This window comes from Blennius ocellaris, assembly GCF_963422515.1.
Source record: "Blennius ocellaris genome assembly, chromosome: 4".
Lineage (NCBI taxonomy): Eukaryota > Metazoa > Chordata > Actinopteri > Blenniiformes > Blenniidae > Blennius > Blennius ocellaris.
This window is the reverse complement of record NC_137653.1, coordinates 19,117,959-19,136,218: the sequence shown is the minus strand read 5'-3', so window position 1 is coordinate 19,136,218 and position 18,260 is coordinate 19,117,959. Positions and strand designations below refer to the sequence as shown.

At 41.4% G+C, this 18,260-nt stretch overlaps 1 protein-coding gene across 1 annotated transcript in view; it reads right to left on the bottom strand.

Annotated features, from left to right (window-relative positions):
- LOC308129320 (semaphorin-3F-like) overlaps positions 1-17,677 on the bottom strand; it is a 60,888-nt gene extending 43,211 nt beyond the window's left edge. Inside the window, exons 1-2 of the mRNA XM_080495235.1 lie at positions 17,227-17,677; positions 15,275-15,418 (exon numbers count right to left, since the gene is read on the bottom strand). Coding sequence (XP_080351361.1) covers positions 15,275-15,392 — 118 coding nt within the window. The 5' untranslated portion in view covers positions 15,393-15,418; positions 17,227-17,677. The remainder of the gene's footprint in view (positions 1-15,274; positions 15,419-17,226) is intronic.
- Positions 17,678-18,260: the final 583 nt, after the last annotated feature.

The window sequence follows — 18,260 nt, the reverse complement described above, 5'->3', positions numbered from 1 at the left end:
AATGGCATGTAATTTGAATAAAAAATAAGAAGAATACATAAAAGTATAAAAAGTGTATAAGATTAATTAATGTAAAAGATATGATGATAATAAATTTGATTTGCTGGGAAATAACATACACTGAGCACACTGTTGGAACTATCAAATAGAAAATGAAAACAAGTTTATGGAATTTATTTAGCCAGAATACAGACACAAAACGATAACCTCCAGAGTTTTTGGCAAAGTGTTAGATGCAAAGTGCCTCCTAATTCAGGAGCATTTAAAATATGATGTTTGTGACAGATTTTGAGGAACTGTAGAGGCTTTAATGGGCTTTTAATACAAATAATATTTTCAGATGTTAAAAAAAAAAAAAAAAAACAGCCCATTATATACTGTGTTTTCTGACTGTTTAATTTTTCTCCAAAATGTTTTATAAATGAACAGAAACAGTGGGCACCATCGGGTCCACAACAATATATTTTAACCTGGACTTAATTAGCAACCAAATTGGATTCTAAACATTTTAAATCTACTTGAATTTCATGGGTTTTGTCTTGTCTGCTAGAAAAATGGCAATAAAAAAAGTTCTGCTGAAGAAGCAATGCGTCAACCAAGAAAAGTGGTGGATGCCGACAACAAATTGCAGTCTGCTTACTGCTCCGCAGGGCTGACTAAACGCAGTGTCGGGGTGATGTCTCAGAAGATTTGCTTGCATATTTGAAGTGTTGCCAGACCCTCCCACAGCAAGTTTCACAAAACACAGCCGACAGACTACGTGCATTTGGATCAAACAAGACTTCCGGCTTCCTTGACATTAACGGAGCACCCAGAATCTTTCTACCAACTTCCATGAATGTGACCAGTGTGGGATTTTTGCAAATGAGAGGTAGCAGGGGCGAGGAGGTTTGGGAACAAAGAATGAGTTTCTTAACCGAAACCCTTTAACTAAAGGTTATCAGTTTCAAAATCATTACACCCTTAATTATTAATCCTTCAAAGGAGACTCAAATAAGCCTTGCAGGTCTGGTTTGAGCAACATTCAAGTCTCTGCAGGTTGACTTTCACAATACATTAATAATGCAGGTGCATGTCTGACAGGTATGACATAACCACATTAAAAAGTGGAGAAACATGCCTATTAGGAGTTTGATTAGCAGTAAAGTACACACAATTTGTAAAGTAAATGCTTGGATGCAGAGTTTTGAAAGAGGTCTTTGTAAACATGATGTATGTTATACATTTTACTGCATTAGCCACACTTTGGTTTGATATTAGCATCATGTGGGTCGTCTACTCTTTTACAAAAAAGCTCTTTTAAATCACATTGTCCTATTATGATGTGAACAATGACTTACGTGGATTCATTTAAGCCTACACGCTACAGAAAAAAATCACACATGAATTGCATAACATGCACTTCTCCACGTGGAGAAATAGAAAGACAAGCCATGAATATCTGCTCGCGCACAGCCCAACGAGGTTCAGCAGTGATGTATTGCTGGCAAGGACTTGCTTTTTCAGATGATATTCATCACAATTGACCTCAAGGTCTTTTATTTCCTAACAAGCATGAGAAGAACAGCATCTGAACCAAGACAGCACTTCAACGTCGAACTGAAATGGAGCATTTGCAAACACTTCCCTCCTTAACATTAATCTCTAAACGGTCTTGATTACAGCTATTGTGACGAACATTAAAGACTGAGAGGCTTTCTGGCTGTGCTTTGTATCTCACATCCCATGTGAAAATAGTATTAAATTAAATGTAGATGACTTTATTAGAGATTGCTCAGAGCACATCTTTTGTGTGTGACACCCAAATCCATTTAGACAAAAAGAACGAACATGTCCAGGGGCATATCAACAGACATTCAAGATCATACAAAATCATCTGTCTCGGCAAACTCACAAATTATAAAGGCAAATTAAAATGGAGAGGGAACTCCTTTGACGGGTAAACCATCAGGTGTGTCAGCGATTGTATGGGGTCATGACAGCTCTTTTCAGAGCCAGTTCAGACTTCCCCTCTGATTAACGCATGAAAGTCAATTTTCTCGACATCTCAAGAGGCAGCCATTGCCAGGCAGCTGACGCATGTTGCTAAGAGAGTGCGCTGGGGAAGTGCTAAACATGGAGGTTAGAACAGGCAGAGGTCGGCCCCAGCTGTGAAGAGACTCGTCGCTGCATCTATCAGCGACTCTGTTGTCAAAGTGTTAAAAGCTATTTCAGAAACTTGAAACAACTTTGTTGTTGGATTCAACATCAGGCTCTTTTCCTCCAGTCGTGTTTTGACACGATGCAAATAGCACGCTGATGTTATGCAAGGTAAAGATCTTTAAATTCTCATGGTTTAGGTTCAGTTCTTGATTTTATTTTACTGAGCTCTGTTGTACTGTCGCTCAAGACCACTAGAAGAAACTCCTACTTTTCCTTTAGCTTTAGAAAACTATGTGACCTTGTGTCAGTGCACACAAGCCAGAAGAACACTATTACCTCAGACAAGTGCCTTAAACTGAAAGCAACACATACATCACTGCACAAATCCAAACATTACATAAATATAATTTCCAATGCAGTGGAAGTTCAAAATATTAGAAACATCTTTTGTATTTAGTGTAGTTGCTTGATTTCCACACCAACAAGTCTTAAAGTGCCTTGAAGATGAAAAACAAAATTGAAGCATGAAATGCACTCACAGCTTCATCACAATCCCTAAAGAGTTAATACTACAGAGCATACATCACAACAGCGTGTCATTAAAAACTCTGCTCCTCACCTAACCATCGTTTATCTCTCCAACGCCAATTAGTTCCGATCGATTACCTTTATTCAACGCAGCTTCCACTTTTAAGAAAACAGGAAGGGCTGCGTATTCATTACTACTCTTTTACCCAGCCTTTTAAAAGCTCCCTCGGGTTGGTTCCACTAGGTTGTTTTTTTTGCCTCCATTAAAAAGCCATCGCTCACCATGGAGTCCAGCGCGTGACAGGGGTGGGCACTGGGACCCCCTTGAAGCCCTCTCTGGTCGTCTGCTGTTGCACAAAATGGGGAGGTTAACTGATTTAATTACAGGCTTTAAGATAGCACACAATCAACACGGTTGAGCTGCATTACCAAGCTCTGTCTGACAGAGTTACGAGCAGCAGAGGAGGAGAAACACATTCAGAGGTAGGTGATATTAGTCATTACCCACCTTAGGAGGAGTTGGGAAGTTTGCTCAAGCAGAAATAAAACCACAATGGTGACACATGTATGGATGACTGCCTGATTACACACCAACGGAGCTGAGATCCAGTAAAGTGACAGAATATGGATCTGCCCTGCAGTGTGCAGTTACCGACAGGCATTTCTGTGTGTGAAACTTTACTTTCTGAACTGGAAAGCTCATCCAACTAACGTCTACACTTTCTGCAGCTCTATTCCTCACAGAGCACCCTCGCTGTCCGTCTTTTATTTCCACTCTGGAAGATAAAACATAAGCATGTCAAAACGTGGTGGTGGGAGAAAGCAAATGGGGTAAAATCTGATCCACACTGTAGCCCACGAGAGAGACCCTGGGCTGATTCAGACTTATAGGAAAAGCAGTAGGAGTGAAATCCTAGCCCGCACTCTGCATGTGTCTCTTCCTCTCGCAGACCCCTATTCTACGTCTCGCCCTCCCTCTGTCAGAGCGCTTCATCTTGGACTCCAGGCCCGTTTGTCTTCTCACAGAAAGGAAATGCAAAATAGGCTGTTCCAGAACTCTGGGAAACACCACAGGACGTCCCTGAGGGGGGAAATTAAATACGGCCACTGAGATCCACACAGTAAAGTGGCAATAAAGTATTCATTAACCCTCCATTGAAAAGCTGAGCAGGAAAACAAGCAACCGAGTTAAGAAGTCAAACAGGGACTCGGCACAAGCAGTAACAACACCCCCTCTCATCTGAAGATTTACAAAACAATGACAAACTGAGAGCTCACAAGGATGTACATCTTGTGCAGACGAGGAAGATCAGAGAATCAAAGAAGGGATGTGGATTATTGAACAACGTGAGCAATATTAGGGCATTAACAAATACTTTCTAAAACACTCCTCCTGATAATCATAATCTGCCATGATTTCATACTGCAACACATCGACCACTATTCCTTTGGCAGCATGCCAGGCTAGAGTAGAGGAGGTAAACAGTCCCCTTTGCTGCTCTCGACTTTCCTTTTCCCTCTTCATTTTTCACCTCCACCCTGTCCTCCTTCAGTGGCTCCACAGCAGTGCTCCTCAGACCTGGACTGAAGAATCTATAGGCAGCGCAGAGAAAGGTCTGCGGGATGCTGCGCGCTGCATTCATTGACAAAAAAGGCCTGATGCCAGTTTGACGCCCACCCCCAGGTCTCCCAGAATTTGAATGAACTTCTGTGAATACAAGGCAAACCTACACAAACGCCCCTGCAGCTATAGGATCTTCACAGGGGGAAGAGTGTGTGGGTGACGCCAAACAACAACAACAAGTGGAACTGCATGCCAGGTTTCCCCTCATTTTTCCTCAATCCGTCACCGATCAAGAGGAGGCACTGCTGCAGAAGGGCGCCTGAAAAGATGGGTTACTGACAAAAACCAGCCTGTCAGGGGGTCACCGCTGGCCCTGGACTGGTCTGAATGGCTGTGATCGAGAGTGCATCCCCACGCATTGCAATTAACACCTACTCCTTAAACACGCAGCAGCCGGCAATAGAAAAATCTCAGCACATCAGCATTTCAAAACCATGCCACGACAAAGACATCAAAGTGCATGCATTGTATTATTCCTGAGTGCTCTTATGAGCCAAACTCTTCAGTGTGTCTTCCAAACAGCCTCATTTCCCCTCAGCCAAGTGGAATAGTCCATGACCTCATCAATGACCAGATGAGTAAGAGGGAAGCAGGGAGCAAACGCACTGAAAGGTTCGGATTGGAGGTGAAATGCTGACTGCAATTTCCTCTTCGAATGCTCGAGTGAACTCTAAAACACTGAACTGTAGCGTATGCACCTTCTGATTAGAAGTAAAACGGCACACTATTTTCTCACAAAAAGCACAAGATCGCGCATGCTGACTCTGTTTTTCAACAATCACTAAATAAACACCTGTTGTCCTGATTAGAAGAGGATAAATGTTGCTGTGTTATTACTGCATAGTTTTCTCGAACTGTAATATAAACCTGAATTACTGCAGCTCCGGCTCCAACCTGTCTGAGTCTTGCCTTTTGTTCTGATAAGTAATGCGACCGATTCAAAGTAAATAAGTGCACTGATTAAGGGCAGCCAGACGCATCATATATGGAGGACAAACTGCACATGTGCTTACACATGCTACATACACAGTGCTGTGTTTTCTACACATCCAACCATTCCACTACGATCTTAATCCACATGTCAGCAAATGACTTCATCATCCCTACATGACGTAATGTTTCTGCTACTCCTGTAATCAGTATTTTCTCTCAAGATTACAATGAAATTGAAATAAAACAACACAATTTACTCAAAAGAAATTTTTTTCCATTCAATATTTTTGATTCTTCTGTACACACATACACACACTCTTTTTAGTATTAGTATTAATACAACAGTAAAGAATTGATATTTATAAAAAAATTAAAAATATTGACGACAATTTGAGGTACATCTTTTCCAACCTTTTGGTTCAAAGAGAAACAGTGCTTCTTTCTCTAAAATATTTTCAGTACAGATGGTCGCACTACAGAATACATTATGACACAAGACAATCTCATAATACATTAGATTGATATAATACACAATGTAGTCCTAGTAAAACTACTCTTAGAGGCTCTACAATTAGTTAAAAACACTCATCTATTTGAATAAATCAGCTTGTAACATGCTTCTGTCAAACAGTACAGTACAGTAAAATATACATCCTATGTTTTTGGAAACCTGTATAAAGGCTTTATGCATTATATTCAGTAGGTGCTGGCATATACTCAAGGTTCATTTTAAGTATTAAAATGTGTTTCCTGTACTGATTAAGTTCTGTACTTGATGAAAACCTGCCAACTGTCATCTACTGCTACAAGACCATTAATGATAAATGATCACATCATTATACTCTGAATTCACTCAATTCAACATATTGATCTAAAATCAAGATGTAACTATGTTAGTTGGGACCTTCTAAAATGTTCACAATCTGCCTTCGGTAACACCACACCTCTTGTTAAAAAAAAGAGCAACATCTGACACGAATGTGACAATTATTTTCAATCCACCGAGCTTGGTTCTGGGGTTACAGTGGGTTGCGTCATCTCAGCCGTGGTGAATTTACTAGTGGCCTCAATAGGCAGAGGTCCCGTCATTGGGTTTAAGTGTGAACATTGTGGACAGCGAGACTCGTCTGAAACTCAATCGCCCACTGACAGAAGGTGAGAAATTATGTGGTGGTTGTAGATGAGATGGGGGGCAGTGGTCCTGACCTACCAGTCAGGGTCAAGCTACTTGACCTTTCAAAGAAACTCCCATTTACTCAACGTCTTCTGGGATCTATGGGTGCATAGAAATACTTTAAACAAAACTGTAGGAGCACTCTCAATTGGCCAGGAAGAAGCAATAAATAATGTGCGTAGAGAGTCGGTGGAAAGTTCAAAGGGATGAGCGTTGGAATTAACCAGGGGATCCTGCACACAATTACTTTTTGCTTCCAAATGAATAAATATCATATGTAAATGACCATAATAAAATCAAAAAAGAGAAGCTAATATGAGGGGAAATGTTGACAACAAAAAGGATTCACTGAAATGAGGGTGAAATCTGGTCAGGATAGGATGAGCTGGCCATTTGAAGTACAGAAGTAAGGAACGACCGTGTGATGATTTTACTTTTTGAAGCAGATAGACAACCAAGTAGATACAAGGTGGTTGAAAAGGAGGGCAAAGAGGCAGATCCTTCTGAAGGCTGGTATGTTTCTTTGTTTTGTTTTGTTTTGTTTTTATAAAATACAAGCTGGCAGAGGAGAAAAGGCCGTTTTATGCAAGTATTTGTCAAGGTTACAAACCAAGTCTTTTATTCTAAATGACTATCACAATCTGCGTTGCCCTCAAAGTGGAGCTGTTGCATTTCCTCTTTGGACCCACTTTTAAAAAAGCCACAACCACACCTACTTTTTTTTCTTATTATTATTTTAATTGAAATGTGTGGTAACTTTATTTATTTATTTATTTATTTTTTTTAATTACCTGGAGTTATCCTTCTAACTTCTGACTTGTTGCTGCCAGTAATATTAAAATAAAAGTGACTCTTGTGCACCAAAAACCAACAGTCATATCTTGTCAATTCCCCAAATTTATTACAGAATTTAGAAGTATTGTGTCATAGGTTGGGACAAAACAAAGTAGAACTTTATAGCAGGAGTTCAATTCAGAGTGAAAACTTGAATTATCTATAACTTCCTGCTGGCGTAAAAGTGTTCTTCTTTTGTCCTCTGATTGCCCCTCTCTCTCTTGGGAAACATTTGTTTAAAAAATGAAAAAAACACCTTGCGTGGGTGTAGGTTTAAGCTGTATCCAAAAACTGGTCTAATCCACCTGGACCATTATTCTACCTGACACCTTAATCTGCCACAAGAGAAACACCACAGCTAAGAATATACAATGTTCAGCCCCAGTGGCGGTGCAGAGACAAAGCCAGTCTGAGACCTCAACCTGTTGGTGCAGTCTGCACTAATGCCCTGCTTTCACAGGTGAGAAACGGCGCAGAGTCCCACAGGAAGTCTGCATTATTCCACCTTGAGAAAGGATCAAACTTGAAACTCCTGTGTACCGGATGCCAGCCTGGTTACCAACGTGTCAAGCCTGAGAATGTCACACCATTATCTGTTCCACAAGAAAAGAGGAAGGGCAATAACAAAAGATGAGGACTGACGGTTTTTTTTCACAACTTTACTGAAAGGATTCATGAAGTTTAATCACACAAAATAGGCTTTAGTAATGTGGCAACTACTGTGAGTCCTAACAGCTTTCTAAACAGGAATGAATCAACCCTACACTTATTTCTAATACACTGAATCACGAACTGATTGACTTCATTCAGAAAGATAAAAATTGCTTTAATTTCATCAATTGTGCTCATTTTGCAATTCATGATGTTGGTTCTCATGACTGATAAAAAGTAACATTTGTAGCACCTTAAATGAGAACATACGCAGGAAACATTCTGGCAGAGATTCACAGTATCTGGACAATTTGGCTGGCATTTTCCAGTCGGGTGAGTCGAGAGGAGAGGTATCAGGGAGGGGGACAACAGATGCAACAACATGCTCCGTGAAAGGCAAGACGGACAGACAACACTAGGTCCTCAGTCTCTCTGAGAGACATCTCGGTTTCCCCGGGGAGCCACTGGCGCAGCCTCGTAACCCGACTCAGGAGGCTGCTCCACAGGTGAAACCCTGACCAAAGTGGGAACGCCACTCTCTCAACACAGCATACTCTTCTTTCTGCAGATCCTAAAACAGAGTAACGCTGCCGCGCCAGGAATCCCAAACACCCTGGTCCCTGTGCATTTACTCCAATTCCCATGGAAAGAAGGAGACACGGATAGGGAGGGAAACTGATTCGCCAGTTATCACACTTTTCCTCGGCAATAATTTCATATGTCTGAGAAGTTAACCTATTCGATATTTACTAGAAATGACTAGACATGTAAAAACATCAGTGCCTCGTAGGTGTGAAACCAAATTAAGGGTCTTTTCTCTGAATAAATGCATTTCAAAATGGATTAAATTATCAGCATGTCAATGACAATTATTTCCCATACAGTGGTCATTACATGCCAACATTTATGCGCCTCCATATCCACAACATTTCCAGCAAGGCCATACACCAGAGAAAGTGAATCCAAGCACCAATACCACTTGCTCCCCTATCAAACACCAAGACCACCCAAGCAGCCCAAGATGCACTTTACAATTTTGCCACCATGCGGCATGAGAAAGGAGCAGACCAAGGTGCCAAGAGGTCATATTCTGTAACACTGAAATACAACGGCTCAATTCATCAACCTTTCATAAAGAAAGACCTGTGTGCATTTAACGACCATGGCAAGGAGAGAATAAAACAGATACTCCAAAAAGCTGCAGCATCAGTGTCGGGTGGGAGGCGCAGACAGTGTGGCTGGTTGGCTGACTCCGCTCCGCGGTGACACTGTGACCGCGGTTTTATTTGTAGAAGAAAACTGGCATCATTTCAGACGGGACACGAGATTACTGCTCGATCCAAGAGCAATGTGATGAAAGGTGCCAACATATTCATCATTTCAGGGAATATCACGCGTCTGTCCCACACACATACCTGAGTCGTCTCTGTCTCTGACTGTCTCTTATAAGACTGCTGTTGATGGCAAACACTTAAAAAATTCATCAGATTCCTGCTACAATTAAATGTGAATATGCTATCACACCCCCAATTATTTCAAAATTAATACTTTAGAAATACATTTTGCTTTCATTTTTGTTTTTGTTTTTTACAAATAAAGACACAAAATGTTCACCCTGTCTATTCCACCGGTGTCCAAAGATATCCATTTTCAGGGAGTTCCCATCAAAACTATTTACTAACTGGTCTGGAAATAAAATGCAATCATGTTCCCATCACTCACGCACTGAATAGAGGGCAGAGTTAAGGTTACAGGGGCTCCGAGACAGACACATAATCAATATCTGATTCCTGACTTGCAAGTCTGGAGCTACTGGACTGTGGTACTGTTCAGTGATTACCTCTCACCAGATAAACATCCATGCTCAAAGTTGAACCGCAGCAAGTCAGGATTGACATTTCATTTTAGCAAGATTCAAATCAAAGTCAATGAAGTGAGAAATGTACCGATGTGTGCTCCACAATTAAAGTTGTGGAAGGAGATGAGCACTTTTCAAGGTAAATAGAATTTGATTCTGATGAGGGTTGTCAACACATAGTCCATCCCTCCATCTTCTATGATTCGAACTGTATTCATCATTCAACTTTCTCAACCACATATGTAAAATACAGCTTATAGATCAAATTAACAGGCCAAACACCAACAAACATTTATTTGGAAAGGTTTTGAATCTTTGTTAATTCAAAATTATTAAAGACTATTTCAATTGCGCTCATCTTGCCACCTGATTAAGTAACATTAAAAAAAATTAAATAGAAGGAACAGCTTATGTGAAAATAATTCATTTGCTCTGGAAATCCATGTATTAAAATGCAACATGCCACAGTACAATCAAATAGAATCTGATGTAATCCAGATTGTTTCTTCACACATATTACCATTTTTTTAGTTTACGTTGACCTTGTCAGGTGATGACTTCACTTTGTGTTAGTTATTCCCGATGTAGTTTGTGGTGTTATGAACTGCAGTGCATCAATTTGAAAGTTGCCTCTAACATTCAGACACACATGTGGCTAAAATATCCAAAACACCTTGATATACACCGCTGCCTGATTCCACAAAAATATGAAACTTTGATAAACAAACGGGTGATGATAAACATCCTTGATGATGAACTGTGAATGATCAAATTTAGAAAGGCAGAGCTGTTGTCGTCGCTCATATTAAAACTGTATAATGTTGTTTAATGAAGTGACCAATGAGTGCATTTTCGATTCAAAAAGTCTGGGAAAACTATAGCAACAAATGCACAAATTCACAAACCTCCATTCATGTGAGGAAGACTTGTCAAGCCTACAAGCAAACATTGTGGAGATTTAACACTCTACTCAGTATAAAGCCTCAGCTTCCCTTTGCCTCAATTTTCCCACCCTTTCCTGCACCAAGTCAATCAAGTTTAAGATGTTTTACACTGTTCGAACTCGTTTCAAGCCAACCAGATACTGGCAATTAGGAGATAGTCTTGACTTCAGGATCGCAGCAAAGTGCAAGTTGCAGCGGAGCAAGCTGCGTTTGCACTCAAACCACCGTCACCATCCTGCCGATTGGGTCCAGTGGTTAACCACGGGTGCTACAAATGGCTTCTGTGTGCCTGCCGAGTGAGAAGGTTTTTTTTTTTAACACTAAATATAACCGAGCCTAGCCGCTGTGGAGACACACTGAGGTCTGGGACAACGCCAGCGTAGTAGTGGTTTTCAGAGCTTTGCCAGTCATTACTTTTGCTGCAGTGGAGATCTTCAGACTTCAGTCTTTATGAACAGTAATTAAAGATCAGAGCCAAACATTAGCAAAATAGTGCAACAGTGGTATCGAGGCTCCTACATGTTGTTTGACAAAAGTACAAAATGACAACTGTGAACTTACAACGGTGAACTTTTGTCTGCATGCAGGTAATCAGAAGTGTGACCAAAGTGAAAATAGAATGAGGTGGTTGAAGTTATCAGTGATTATCTTTTTGCGCATACATACTTTTATTTCACAGTGCATCAAAAGCAGGCTGAACAGCTCTGCTAATAATGAAAAGAACCTGTTGACAAAAAGGTTTCCTGCCTAATCAGTCAGCATTGAGTAAACACAGCCTCTAAAAACCTATGCCGTCACAGGTGATCAAGTCAAGAGTCATAAAAGCGTACAATAATCCCGACCACTAATGCATACCTCTGAAGTACAAAGAAGAAAGTGACCGCAGAAACATATTGTGTGAACGACAGTTTAAACATTTACCAGCGTAAGTGACTGGGTGGTAGTAAAAGGGCAAGCCCTGAGTTGAACTGATAGTGAACTGCTGAGTTATCAAAACAACTAGTTCTCTCTTAAGCTGCTTTTTAGTTCATATTTTCAAATTTAATCCTCATCTGTTGTCACTCCCTGGAATTAAAAGCCCCCCCCAAAAAAGCCTGCTTTAGATACTGCCTAACAAGGGCCGACACATACCAGAATGCTTGGCATTTAACCCCAAAGGGGGGAGTTTCTAACCCTCTCTGCTGCCACCCACCCACACACTTGCACACACACTCATGCCCAATATAGACGAAAGACTTTGCTAAGGAGTAAAAATAGTAGCCCGGTGTTCGCCTTTTACTGGAGGCTGCGCGGATTAGAAAGATTTGCGATAATTGTGCGCCACATTTTCTTCCACTCGCTGCCACCTGCATTGCACACAGGGAACGTGCGTATCGTAGGAAAGTTGACCCACATTCTGGTGTCATCCCGGTGGATTTGGCCTCGTGGGTAGAAAAAAAAAGAGGGAGGAGGGGGGCAACCATGCTGTAATCCTTATCATGTTATGGCATTTAAAGAAGTTTTCCTTTGTGCTGGCAGACCATAATTCGATCAGTGTATTTGTCAGAGCAGCCATTTCAAATTGCATTAGCACAAAAGAGTAAAGAAAAAAAAAAGGTGAGAGGTGCACAGTGTCAGTTCTCACACACTCTTTGAGGTGCAAGACAAGGTTCTAGCCTCAGCTGTAAATTATGTCTGCATGGCTTTTCAAAGTGAAAATGTGCAATGGTGAAGATTTGTAACCCTAAATTAATTTGAACCTTCTGGATGCAAGTTAAACATCTTTGCCGTTAAAAGGCAGTTTCACCTCCAGTGTATAGAACTGTATTTGAAGCTGACACAACACATAGGCCAAGACAAAGTGGTGTTGTGCGATTGTAATAACTGTGCAAAGTCACGGCAGGCCAGATACGTGTGAGGAGTATGGCTTGAAAAACCCGGGCCATAAGTATGGATTTAGCATCGGATCTGCTTAATGCATGAACTAAAACATGCCACGGCAAGAATGTGGGCCAACTCACGTTAAAAAACGTGGCACAGCAAAATAATTTCCCAAGAGTATTTTGTCCATTTAGAGAATGTCATGTTTTCTATAGTTCACAGTGAGATACAAGAAGGAGGAGAAAAACATGCACATGTGAAGCGATTGACCCCTTTAATGGATTCATGCTACAACAGCACTTTGCATGACTGGGGAATCTCAGAGAGATGAAGCACTCACACAAGCCTTTCACACATTAATTCTGTATTTAATTTCAATGATGGGCAGCTGTACTAAATCTATCCAGCACTCTCTGTAATATGGTTTATTTTATTCTTTGAGTTAAGGAAAAACTAGTGTTAGTTAACTTAAGAAACCTTCAAGAAAAACAACACGTGAAACTTCATCCTTCATAAATGTCTGACTTGAAAAGCATGTATGTAAAGGTTTGGTCCATGTAGTTGATATAATATACATCTCTCTTGGGGATTTCTGGCGACGCCAGGCTTGCCTGAGCTAACCCTAAAATGTCGACCGATTAGGCCTGTTGGAAGGTGGATTTGCTTTTTCCCCCTCGTTCTTTCATGTCCTCTGTCTGCTCATCTGACATCGATTACAACGACTCGCTGTTCAAACAGACGCAGGCTTCTCTTTGCTCGACTCCTTCTGCCCTTCCTCCTCAGCTTACAAGCACAGAAGACGTGATAAGCCAGAACAAAGTCTACTTCCAAGGTTTATTTGTCAGACTTTATAAATACTAATCTTATTGAATTGTGAGTGCAGACACATTTTTCAACTTCCTCCGTCTCCAGAGTATTGTGTGTCCCCTTTTTCTTTTAGTTTCATGGGACGTGTTTTCCTGTCATAAAAGCTGCGCACAGGACACAAAGCAAAACCAAAGTAATTAGGTCCCGTGATTTACTCTACTTGCTTCAATACGGAAGTGAGGGCCTCCCAGACAGAGTTCACGGTTCTTAACCTCACTCCTCAGCTACCGAGTTAATCAGTTCGGAACATGTGTTGGGTTCAACAACGAGAGAGCTGCTCAACTTTTATTGGAGTAATTTAAGTTTTTCTTCACGGTGTGACTCGCTGGCATAATGATCAATAATTATAAACCCAACGATTAACCCATTTCTTCCAGCAGACCCACATATTCTCCATACTCGTCTTCATGCTGTATACCACTGAAGCTGCTGCTCGGAGGCACACTGCCTTCACAAACAGCTCAAGCAAAAACTTAACACATCACGATGCATCGGGGAAGTGCAGCCAGCCTGCCAAGGTAAGGACTACATGGGCCTCTCAAAAAGCAATTAAGGCAGAGAGAGTCATAATATTGAATGGAGGGGGGGGGGGGGGGGGTGCATTCCTCCGAGAGAGGCAGCAGCAGTAGACTGTGAAATTCATATTGACTACAGAGCCAAACACACACAGGTAAGCAGCAGAGCTGAGCTTTTTCCATGTCAGCCAAAGACCTTTCTTCAAATATAATTCAGGTTCCAGTTCAACCATCCAAAGATGCATCCATACACAAAATTGTCTGCTCATAGAAATGCTTATAGAGCAAAAAAACAAACAGAAATGCACAATTTACACAGCGGTCTTTAAAACAACACAGCCTTTTGACTAAAACGCTATTTGGAAAATGAAAAAGAAAAAAAAACTGCTGAGCTCTGGATATACGCTCACTGATGTGTTAAATCCCACTTGATTAAAGCAGGAAAACGCCTTCAACAATGAAGTCTGCCAGTCCACTTAATTAAGTCAACTTGTACTATGAGGGGAGCGCTGGGAAGCGGAAAGCAAAGCAAACAGGGGTGCTGCCGCTGCTGCTGCTCGCTCCCTCGGCTTTTCTCTGGATGCTAATCAAAGGCTTGATCTCCAAGCAGGACAGGCCCCGGGGACGTCGCTCTGCTCGGCTGATCCTGGCAATTTGCTCTTGATAATACCATCGCTCCTTCTCTCACTCTGCACCCCGGAGAACCCGACAACCCATCTCACCTAATCTGTACGTCCGCCGAAACGAATAAATACGGAGCCCCCAAAGTACACATGTGGCTCACTGGGGAATAATCACATAATGGCCATAGAGGTATTACATGCTCCTTATTATCCCATTTCTTTATATGGCTCCAATTTTGCGATTCTATGACAAAAATGATTGAAGATTTAGACGCAACATTTCATTAATTCACACAATGATCAAGTATGTTATTGAGCACCAGCATGATGTACACAATCTTGTGGCTGTGCATCATTGTTTGTGTTTTTAATTGTTTGTGCAATATAGGCCAGTTGAAGCATCTGGTGGTTATTACAGAGCCTGGAGGTCTGGGGAGGGGGCCGCATACAAGAATCCAATTGCATGATTTGTTTGCGGTCTGCTCAGTGCAGCTCTGGTGATGCTGTAAGTTCTTCCCCTGCAGAACCGTTCAGCACTTAGAAAAGCCACAATCGCTCCGATTACACAACTGTCATGTCATCAGTCAGTCACAAAGCAAACACATGGCATGAGGTTTAAGAAGCCGGCATCAGGTAGAATCAGTTGGAAATATTGGCAGCTGCAGAAAATTAGAAATAAGATGCAGGAGGAGGGGGAGAAAGAAGAGGTTCAGATTCCTACCTTTGAAGGAGATGAAGACACGAGGAGCAGCCAGAGGGTCATTGCTCATTTGGTTCCCAAAAGCCAAGCTGGACAGTGCCAGGAGGGTGTGGACTGTCCACAGACCGTCCAGCTGCATGGTGGATCAACAGCACCCAAAAGTGACTTTAAAAAAAAAGAAAGAAAGAAAATTATCTATAGGGACAAGAGGAAACTTGTACAAAAAAGATAAAATAGATATGCTTGAACTTCACAAAGCCATAGATAAAAAAAGAAAAAGAAAGCTTTCCATGACTAATTTATGTCACATGTCAAAATAGCAGCAAGCAGCTCCCGGGGGCCCCATCTCGGCAAGTCTTTCTGGGCGACGCAGCTCTGAGGTGTGGCGATCACGCCCTGATTTGAGGGCGCTAACATAAAAGCGATGAGCCTTGATGGAGGGGAGCCAAGCTTTGACAGATGCGTGTGTGCATCGTCTTGGTGAAAATTATGTTTGTTTTTAAGAGTGCAACAAACTGATGGAGAGACCATGCTGACTCTTACTGACAGAAGCTTTTTTTCCTCCCAAAACACATTCCTGCCGTGTGACACCACACGTGTGCAGTTCTGCTCTGTAATTATGGGTTCAACTAATACCTGGTTATACCGTGTCCTTATGCTTACGAGAGAAAAACGGCCTAAAATAACAGTGTGATTGGTGCAATTGGAGATTTAATTTTTACTTGTTGCTGAAAGGCTTGCTGAGAAGGTTACAAATGATGCCAACCTCAAAAGCTTACTGGAACAACTCAACAAGACTTCCAAACAATGCAGCAGTGGCCATCAATTACGAGTTGGGTTAATGAACGACAGACACCGAGGAGCAAACCAGGGATTCACACATATGTAAAGAATCACCAGAGGGACTCATCTAACAGCTTAACTCTTGCTGGTTTAAATGTCTTTTTGACTCTGACCTCACTGACCAGAATATCACAGCTTCAACCACAAACACCAGACAATTGGACTGAATCATCTTCTCAAAGGCAGAGCCACAAAGTCCTGGCTGGGGTGGGTTTATGAGTATAAGCAGCTGTTTAAACCTCAACTGTTTACTGACAATTTGTTAATCATCCAGTTGTTTATTCAGAGACACAGGCCAAGTCCTTCACACAAGCATATGAAATCAAACAAGACACAGCTCCCAACCAACACTGGGAATTGGGAAAGAATATATATATATATATATATATATATATATATATATATATATATATATATATTCTGAACACATGAGCTAAGGTTTACAACAGGAGCACTTAAACATAGACTTAAAATCACCCACAGCCTCAGATGCTCTCAGCTACACATTTTACATGGAGCCCAAATCAATGCTAGTTTTAAAACTTATAGCAAATTATTAATTCGATATAAAAAATTGCTTTACTCTACTTCACAATGAAACATCCACTTTTATCACATCATCATTTAAAAAATGATTAATACTTATACTATTAAGTCACATAAAACGCATCAAAGACGCATGAAAACTCCATAAAAGTTTGCGGATAAATTGATATAAAACTGTGTTTATCAATAGAGGAATTTCGGAAGTTCATGCAAAAACGGTCAGTGTTGCTCAAACATGCTATTGACTGAATCTGTGTGTCACAGACTGGCAGTCTTGGCCACACGGACGACAGAACTGTAAACAGTCTGGTGTGGGTTTTATAGCGCACGGTGAACTGAATAGCTATTAAATAAACCTTTATTATGATCACTGTATATATTCAGATTGGCTATTAGTGAGTAATTTCTGTGCAAATGCTAAAAGGAAAACAAAAATATGAAACAGTCAGTAGAATATTCTTTACAAATAAAAAATCAGGTCTCAAAAAACTGCGCAGCAGCAAACAGGTAATATGTCAGATATTATTGTTAATAATAAAGCAGGTTTAACTGGAGACAATGAGCAAAAAGAAAGAGCAGCTTACCTTACAGCTTTCCGAATATAAGTTCAGATCCAACCTTGCAAGTCATTGAACAAACCAATTCCAACAGATCGATCACTCTCCCTCTCCCTCTATTTCTCTCCAAGTTGAAATCAATAACAATAGAAAATCCTCCGCTGGCCAGTCCTTGTTCAGGTGGGCTGGAGGAGGTGGAGGTGGAGGTGGGGGTGTGCGGGCTGTACCTGTGCGCTGCTCGCTGTGTGCGCGTCTTGGCCCCGGAGCGGGCAGTCAACAATAAGAAAATGACAGTTTAAAAAGAGCAGAGGGAAATGTTTCTCCTAATTCAACCGCGAGTCGAGTAGATGCTGCCGCTGCACGACCACCATCCACATCTCGTGAGGGGAGGACGGAGGCAGAAGAAGCAGTTTGGAGGGGAATAAAAGTCCGGCGCGCTGCAGAGGGGGTCCGGGCGCGCAGCGTGTGCTCCGCTGGAAAGTTGGGAGCTCCTGACTGGAGTGAGGCGGGCAGGGCGCGAGCAGGTGGATGCGGAGGCCTATTTGCCTTAAACACACCCACAGGGCGGGCAGCGACGAGCCGAGCCGCCCATCAGCCAGCCGGGTGGGGGAGACGAGATTTATCACCGTGCGACGCCATCGAACGCTGACAGAAAGTCTGTCAAGCTCATACTTCCACTTTGCGCGCACACTCATCCATGGACGTCATTTATTTTTATTAAGATCAACAAATTGTATTTTTTTGTGAGATCATATATTTATATTTTAAGTAACTGGCCCAAGACCTGAGTAAGAGCAGGATTTGGGTTGCCCAATTCAGATAAAACCAATATTGATCCTTTGTGTTCACTGTTCACATTAATTGTGACACGAAGAAGGCTTTCTAAATTTAAATAGAAGTACTAAATGCAGTATTAACGTGTAGGATTATTTTTTAAAGCCACAGATTACTATTATAACAATGTAACAAGCCAGAGGATTTGCTCACAATCTGACAACTATAGGCTTCTCTAATTGAACACCTTAAGCAATGGTTTAGTGTGGGATTGGCATCAAATCTGG